This window comes from Camellia sinensis, chromosome 15, assembly GCF_055761805.1.
Source record: "Camellia sinensis isolate YWXY chromosome 15, ASM5576180v1, whole genome shotgun sequence".
Lineage (NCBI taxonomy): Eukaryota > Viridiplantae > Streptophyta > Magnoliopsida > Ericales > Theaceae > Camellia > Camellia sinensis.
This window is the reverse complement of record NC_138975.1, coordinates 37,781,667-37,790,274: the sequence shown is the minus strand read 5'-3', so window position 1 is coordinate 37,790,274 and position 8,608 is coordinate 37,781,667. Positions and strand designations below refer to the sequence as shown.

Below are 8,608 nucleotides of genomic sequence, written 5' to 3'. Positions count from 1 at the left end.
TCCTAATTTCTGCAAGGACTACGTCGTCAGCCGAGGTCAAAATCCTCTTCAACTTACTGCCTGCAAAAATAAAGAATTAGACTTAAAGAAAAACCCGAATAAAAGAAAGATCAATAGACACAAGGGGTTATGCAGCAACCTGGTTCACCCCTCTTTCTGGGAATAGGGTCTAGGCGATCTTCGCCCTTGCCGAATTCCCAGTTGCCACGGACATTGACCATTACATCGTCAACTTGTTTGCCAGAGCTGGCAAGCATGGTAACCAAGTGATGGTCGGTGTCCTTGGCCTTAAGAAAATAGCGCCCGAGCCGACCGGAGGATTTGGTTAAGGCGTAGCAGTGCCGAATTGCCAAAATGCCAATGTTGATCCTAAGGCGCTGGTTCAGCTCTACGATTCCCATTATGACTTGAAAGAAGTTCACATTGGGTTGGGAAGGAATCAAACCCCAATGGCGGAGGACGGCCCTAAGAAATGGGTGAAGGGGAAAATGAACCCCGCCCTCCACAATGGATAAGAGAGGAAAAACGATGGTATTTTGGTCTTCCCTCTCCATATCAAGGGTATTATCCGTTACTAGAGATAGATGGACATCGTCAGGGATAGAGAAATGTCGTCGGAACCTAGAAATTCGACCCTCGGAAAGGAGGTCTTTCAAATGTTTAGTCATTCTCGTAAGGACCCAAGGATATTCTATATTAAAAATAAATACGGAAAGTAGGATTACAAAGAAAAGAGAAGAAAACTTAAGAAAAGCAAAGGAGACAAGAAGAAACGGAGAGGAGTTGCAGAAAACGCGAGTCAGAGAAGAGATACCGACTGGCAATCCAGGATGCTCAAATATTCAAAAAAACGTGCATTCGAAAGGACTGAAGTTTCAAATCGTAATAAATACGAGAGAAGCATGAATGAGGCGGGAAAGCGTTATAATGACCAAAAAGCATGTACGCATTCTGACACGGATCGGGGAGAGGATTAACCGCCGAATTTTTGACTTCCCAGACTAAAAACCAAACACGCCGACTAACTAGTGCTAGTAGGGGTGTTTGGGGGGCAATTGTGGGGGCCGGATAATTGAAAGAATCAGAAGCGTACTCTAGAAGACAGATATTACTCGGGTCTTTTCTGTATGATCAGGAAAGCCGAATAAAACAGATGAGCCGAGTAGATACCGAACTATAGAGCCGAGTAAATAAAAGGATAAAGAGTAAAAAGTGGACCTGGCCCCGAGGACCAGGAAACGAGTATAAATAAAGGAACAACAGACTAAGAAAGGTATGTGAGAATTGTTGTGCTTAACTTAGAATACAAGTAATCTTGAGAGTTGAGACTGACTTGTCCGTCGGAGTGCTAATTCCGGCACCCCCGACCGAAGTGTTTATTCCTTTTCAGGTGACTATCAGTGGATCACGAGCGTTCCCTAGGATCAGAAGAGTATTTCCAAACCACTTCTTCACAAGAATAAAGAGGTTAAATGAATGAAGTTCGACAATAGTACAAAAACATGTCTTTCAATTTCGAAATGAATCTTAAATCATTTTCAAAGGGAGGCATTCGCCATATTAGATCAAATTCACCACAAAACATTTTGATTAGCAATAATAGCATCTCTTTGTAGTAACAAAAGCCATTCTTAATATTATATGTGGTATATCCATGAAGTAACAAATATTATTCCAATGATAACGTATCGTACCAGCCATGGTATTGTTACCCTCCAAGCAAGGGCCTAGCCATGGTATTATTACCCCCAGGCAAGGGCCTAGCCATGGTACTATTACCCTCAGGCAAGGGTCTATATTCAATGGATGCCATAATATCATTTCAAAGCAGAGCTTCATTCATTAAAGGACATAACATTTCAACAAGCTATGCTATCAATTATCAAATCATTTTAAGAATTCATTCAATCAATCACATATCCATTTTGATAGCAATAACATTTTCGAAAGTAAAGATAATTTGAACATATCTTTATAAGGTTATTACTCTAGTGGTTTGCAATGACACTAAGCCTCGGACGTCCACCTAAACGAAGCACATAACAAAGTACAAATGAAACTCCACTTCATTTTAATTCAATTCTCTTTATGCGTCTCTAACTTATTGTATGATTATCAGAGTCCAAAAGGGGCCTAAGAATGCTTGGAGTGGCATGAGGATGCAAATATGCACTTAAAAGAGTTGGTAAAATTTTGCTGAAAACAGGGTCTCCGCTCAAGCACAACTTCCTATGCTCGAGCGGGAGTTCAAAAACAAAGGTGGTCGCTCGAGTGGTCTGTAAAAGTACTGGATACGTGAAATTCCCGCTCAATGGTCGCTCAAGCAGAAGACTGAGAAAAAAGGGTTCTCGCTCGAGCGCCACTTTGGTTGCTCGAGTGGACTATAAAATTTCAGGAACTTCTGGGAGCCTGAATTCAACGCTTGAGTGTAGACTCCCTCGCTCGAGCGGGCATCACGAATTCTGGAATTTCCAGAACTGTGTTTGAAGTTCAAACATGGTACTCAAAGCTTCAAATCTTGTGTTTTTGGTATAAAAACATGGAGAGTCACTATATATCATGAAAACACTTCCAATTTTAACCCATTTACTCAAAATCATGGTGATTTCCTAACCAATGACTCCAACCTCAATTTATAAAATAAGTTTAACTCAATTTGAGTGTATATTGCTCCAAGACATGTTCAAAATATGATCAAGTGACATGAGAAGCATGAAAACATGAAGGATTCTCCAAAATGAGGTATAATCGTGCCATGCATGTATGAATTTCATGGCGCTTGACTCAAAATATGCATGCATGTAAGCAATTCAACTCCATTCTTCTATTTTTATGATATTCATAGCTTTTTGTCTTCAGTAACATGCCAATGAGTTCAAAAATGAGAGGAATTCAACTACTATATGTCATAACTACATGAATTATTGATGAATGCCATACCTAGTGTTGAATTCAAGTGTATTATGGCTCCAATCTTTGAATCTTCCACTAATTCTCTACAATTCTCCTCTTTCTCTCTCTAAATGTTGAACTCTTCTTTTCTCTCTCTCAATTCTCAGCTAAATGTGTATATAAAATGAGCTTATAAGCTTAATTTGGGTCTTATGTAGGATGTGATTATGTTAGCCTAATCAAATATGGTTAGGATTAGTTAATTAGGCTTAACTCTAACTAATTCAATCAGTTTATTCTAATTATTTTGATCCAAATCAAACATCAATTAAAGTTGCCATAAAATTCTAAATATTCTAATTAGCCTATTGGGCTAGTCAATTTTAGTTTCTGAAGCCGCTTAGGCTTTCAATTTCCGACTCTAAGTTGTCAATTTAAACAGATATTCCATATATCAACAGATAATTATAGAATTAAACATGTAATCACACAATCAAGCACATAATCATGCAATTAAACTTATTTAAATTATATACTGTACTAGTTTGGAGGTCAGGGTTGTCACAAATTCGGTGGCATCTTGGTTGATAGTAGGCCAAAAATAGCCGGTGCAAAGGATTTTATGAGCCAGAGACTTTGCACCCGAATGATTGCCAATGATTACCCTCGTGGACTTCTCTCATCATATAAGTCGCTTGAGCAAGACTGAGTCACCTAAGGTATGGGCCTGAGAATCCTCATTTGTACAGTAGGACGTTGATGAGGATGTAATTGGATGATCGGGATCTGACTTTGGCGGTCTGCTGCTTATCATCGGGCAACTCCCTCCGCGTCAAAAACAGAAGGATGTCTGTAGCCCATGGGATAGGCTCGTTTTGAAGGAAGCGAACCTCCTGCTGATTTGGCAAAGTAGCAGGATGGGTCAAGTATTCAATGCGAATGCCGTGGTCGAGATTTGACTGGTCGGCCAAGGCTAATTGGGCCATTTCGTCTTCCTTGGAGTTTTCTGACCTATGGATGTGTTTGATCTAGAAAGTATTGAAAAGGCGAACAAGAGGGAGTGCAATGTCCCTGTAGGCCCGCATCGTGTCTTCCTTTGCATCGAATTCCCCAATAACCTGCCCGACGATCAGTTGGGAATCACTGAACACATGAAGATGGCTTACACCAATGTCTCTGGCCAAACGGAAACCCGTTATCAAGGCCTCGTATTCAGCTTCATTATTGCTCATGTCGAATAGGAAACGGAGGGCACACTTAAAGTACCCGTGCCTCGGGGGCGGTGAGGATGAGACCGGCCCCACTTCCTTCTTTGCAGGATGATCCATCAACATGAAAGATCCAAGAATAAGGGTCTTCTGCCTCGAAGTTGAATTGCGTTGGCAGAGGGGGCACGTTTGGTGTGAGATTGGTGAATTCCAAGATAAAATCGGCGACTGCTTGTCCTTTAATCGCCGTTCGGGGTCGGTAAGAGATTTCAAATTGACTGAGCTCGACGGACCACTATATCAGTCTGCCTAACAACTCTGGCTATTGCATGACCTTTTTTAAAGGCTGATCAGTGAGAACCACTATGGAGTGAGCTTGAAAGTAAGACCGGAGGTGTCTTAAGGCTATGACCAAGGTGAGGGCCATTTTCTCCAACAAAGGATAGTTCTGTTCCGCCCCCCTGAGAGTGTGGCTGATATAGTAGACTAGATGTTATACTGACCTATCTTCCCTGATGAGGGCGGCGCTGACCGCAGTGCTTGATACGGCTAAGTGACGAAGAGAGTTGAGCCTGGGAGTTCTTGAGAGAGGACGGGGGTTGGCCATACATTGCTTAAGTTGTTGGAAAGCTTCCTTAGATTCAGTGTTTCACTCAAAAGCCTGTCAGAGGACTTCAAAAAATGGAAGACATTTGTCTGTAGCTCAAGAAATAAAGCGGTTGAGGGCGGCGATTCTGTCTGTGAGCCGTTGAACCTCCTTGACCATTCTGGGAGACCGCATTTCTATCAAGGCCTTGATCTTTTCGGGGTTGGCCTCGATGCCCCGTTGGCTGACGATGAGGACGGCACCGTACCGGCCTATTTGGTGTTGGAAGATGGCATTAACCAGACGTTGGTAAGTTGCTCCGGTATTTGTCAGTCCGAACGGCATAACACGATAATGATAAGTCCCTCTGTCAGTGATAAAGGACGTGTGTTCCTGATCGGCCGAGTGCATCAGAATTTGATTGTAGCCGGAGAAGGCATCCATGAAACTAAGCATCTGGTGTCCGGCACTGGCATCGACCAACAGATCTATTCGGGGAAGGGGATAACTATCTTTGGGGAAAGCTCAATTAAGATCAGAATAGTCGACGCAGAGTCGCCATTTACCATTAGTTTTGCAGACCAGGACTACATTGGACAACTATCTAGGGTAATCCACATTTTGGATGAACTGCGCCTTCAATAGTTTGTCTACCTTAGAGGCAATAAGAGCATTGCGTTCCGGGTGAAAGATACGCTGTCTCTGGCAGAAAGGTCAGAAATGGGGCTCGATACTAAGATGGTGAGTGATGAAAGAGGGATTGATGCCTGGCATGTCGGAATGGGTCCAAGCGAACACGTCATTGTGCTTAATTAAGAGAGCTATGAGGTCGACCTTGGCCTGCGAGGACAGTTGATGTTGGTTGTTTTGGCTGAGTTCGTAGGATCGATGTGGACTTCGACAAGTTTTTCTACTGGTTCCCCTTTGACTAACTCTTCTTCGTTTCTAATGTCGAGTCCTTCAATGATCATGGCTTCCTTCAGCTTGACCTCTTTTAGTGAGGTGACGTAGCATTCTCTGGCCATCGTTTGCTCACCCCTCATGGTCCCTACCCTAAGGTCAGTGGGGAATTTCATGGCTAGATGGTATGTGGAGGTGACAGCTTGGAAAGTGTTAAGGGTTGTTCGGCCGAGGATTACGTTATAGGTAGAAGGATAGTCAACGACAAGGAAAGTGAGTGACTTGGTGGTCTGCCGTGGGTACTCTCCGATGGTGATGAGAAGGTTGATGGAACCCATGGATGTCACATGATCCCCCATAAAGCCGACTAACGGGGTCTGGAGAGGGGATAATTTTTTTTCGCCGACTTTGAGCTGGCGATAGGCGTTCAGGAAGATAATGTCGGAAGAACTACTGTTGTCGACAAGCACCCGTCTGACTTTATAATTGGACAGAAGAGTAGAGATGACGAGGGGGTCATCGTGGGGGAAACAGATGCCTGTGCAGTCGGCCTCCATAAAGGTGATGGGTTCAGTCCACCGCTTGGGGTGTTTAAAGGGGCGATCCAATATGGCGACTTCCTTATCGGAGCCCTGTCTAATTTTTCTGAGTTTGGCTCGTTGTGCCGAACGGGATGATCCTCCGCATGCAAGCCCGTTGGTGATGACTCCGATCTCTCCGACCGGGGGAGCAGGGTTGCCTTAGGGCCGAGGTTGTAATGGGGGTTGACCATTGTCTCGGTTAGGGTGTGGGGGTTGTCGATGAGGGGTTTGTCGGCGGTGGCCCCCGGTGGGTTCGGTCCTCGGCCACTGTTGGGGACGGGCTGCTGTGAGCCAACTGAGGCGACCCTGACGTATCATATTCTATACCTAGTCTTTGAGGTTAACACATTCCTCAATGTTGTAGCCGTGGTCCTAATGGAAACGACAGTATTTGGATTGATCTCGCCAGTTGGAAGGAGACCGTGAGGGTTGGGGCCATTTCAAGTTGTAATCTCGCTGGATCTTATTCAAGACTTGTTCCATGGTGGAATTGAGGGGAGTGTATCACTCGAACCGACCAGGCGGTCGGGTAGGTGCCGATCGGTCGGGGTGAGCAAGTCGGTTAGTATACTGAGGGGTTTGCTATGTGTATTGGGTGGTTCTGGTTTCAAATTCCTTTATCTTCTCTCAGGAGGTTGGGTTTTTAGTTGCAGTATCTTGGCGGGCTGCCAGAGAGTCTTTGGCATTCATATATTTTTGGGCTTTGGAAATGAGGGTGGCCATGGAGGTTAGAGGTTTTTTGGAGAGGGAGAAGAGGAAATCAGATGATCCTAAACCGGCCATGAAAGCCATGAGGATGACCTTGTCGTTGTTTTCCGCTACCTGTAGGGCTTCGGTGTTGAAACGAGTGACAAAGCTACGTAGCAACTCCGCCTCCGTCTGGCAGATGTTAAGAAGCTGTGTTGCTGGACGCCGTTGGCGTTGAGCGCCAATGAAATGGCTCAGGAAGGAATCACTTAGGTGTTGGAATGTAGAAATGGAGTTTGATGGTAGCTGACTAAACCATAGTCGAGCTGACCCCTTAAGCGTCACGGGAAAAGCCCGACACATGATCTCATCACGAAAAGTATGGAGGATCATTAGGGTTCTATAAGTCTCTAAATGGTCAACTAGGTCCGCTGTACCGTCGAAAGAGTCGATCGAGGGCATTTTGAACTTAGGAGGTAGGGGTTTGTCTCTGATGGAGGCGACAAATTGGGAGTTGGCTGTTATGGAGGGTTTATTCTGTATGTTCTGCATAACTCCTTGAAGCTAGAGTTTCATAGCTCGAAGTTCCGCATCCCAGATAGGAACATTGTCACCCCCCGAGGGCAGTGGAGGCTGAACACTACTAGCCTCTCCTTCAGGGGCAAATGTTTGACCAGACGAATGTAAACCTCGAGGCGGCGGGTTCATGTCTTTGGGTGGAGCTTGCCAACCCTCTAAGTTGGAGAGGTGGACTTGCTGGAAAGGATGGCTCGGGGCTTGTTCTCGATTGGGAGGGATATTTTGTGGCGGTGGAGGAGGTATAAGAAGGTTTCGCTGGAGCAAAGTGTTGATTAAGGCCTGGTTTTGCTTGGCCAAACGGTTGATGCCGTTGGTGAGTTCTGTGAAATATTGAGGTAGGATGTTTGGATTGGTAGGGTCGGTTTGGGGGTCAACGACGTTGTGTTGAGAAGTCATGGATCTCGTTGTGACCATTCACCTTGATGGCCAACGAGGAGGGATTGTCGGGAAAGGGCCTTCGGTAACAATGAGCACAATTGTCACGTGGAATGGTGGTTCCCACAGACGGCGCCAACTGATAGTGCTACTAATCGCAGGCCCACACTTCCAACGTCGCTCCCTGATCACTGAGCCCACCGAGATACCTGCACAAAAGCCTAGCGGGGAACGGGAGTCCCCCAGCGGACCCTCCGACGGTCAAGTTAGAAAAGAGAGGGGTTTATGGCGAATGATAGGAGAATAACGATAGAGCACCTAACCTTTTTGTGTCTTGAAAGCCTTCTTATATTCTTCATTCATCATTTCCTTGTCCACTCCGACCTGTCACGTTGGCCGAAAGTCTATGCTCTAGCTTGCCTTGTTCATGGTGAGGTTGTCTACTCTGTCGTGAAGGGATCAACGCATTTAATGCTACAGGGGCTTCATTAATGGCTGATGTGTGGTGCAATAACTCTGCAAGATCTTTGTCTGCTTACGTGGCTAGTTCTCCTCTTGACAAGTGTTTAGATGCCATTGGTTCTTGGTGTAACGTTGGATTTTAATAATGTTGGGCTTTAGTGCTTGAACCGTGTGTTGGGCTTTAAGTGGTGGGCCAAGAAACCTCTATGGGCCCACCTATGTCAATATTTTACTCATTTTTCATTGTTTGGTTGGAACAAAAAGTAAGTAAAATATTTTTTAAGAAAAACATTTTTGTATCATTTTCCAAAAAATGACTTACATTTAAAAATTTCGTA

General features: G+C 44.7%; 1 protein-coding gene across 1 annotated transcript; it reads right to left on the bottom strand.

The window, feature by feature from the left end:
- Positions 1-6,794: 6,794 nt before the first annotated feature.
- Positions 6,795-7,406, bottom strand: LOC145812933 (uncharacterized). The gene has a single exon (XM_082908171.1). It carries the CDS (start codon positions 7,404-7,406, stop codon positions 6,795-6,797), a length of 612 nt encoding a protein of 203 aa, XP_082764297.1.
- Between the last annotated feature and the right edge of the window lie 1,202 nt (positions 7,407-8,608).

Excerpts from the sequence above, each read along its gene's own strand:
- LOC145812933 (XM_082908171.1), bottom strand. The coding sequence starts at position 7,406 with ATGCAGAACATACAGAATAAACCCTCCATAACAGCCAACTCCCAATTT.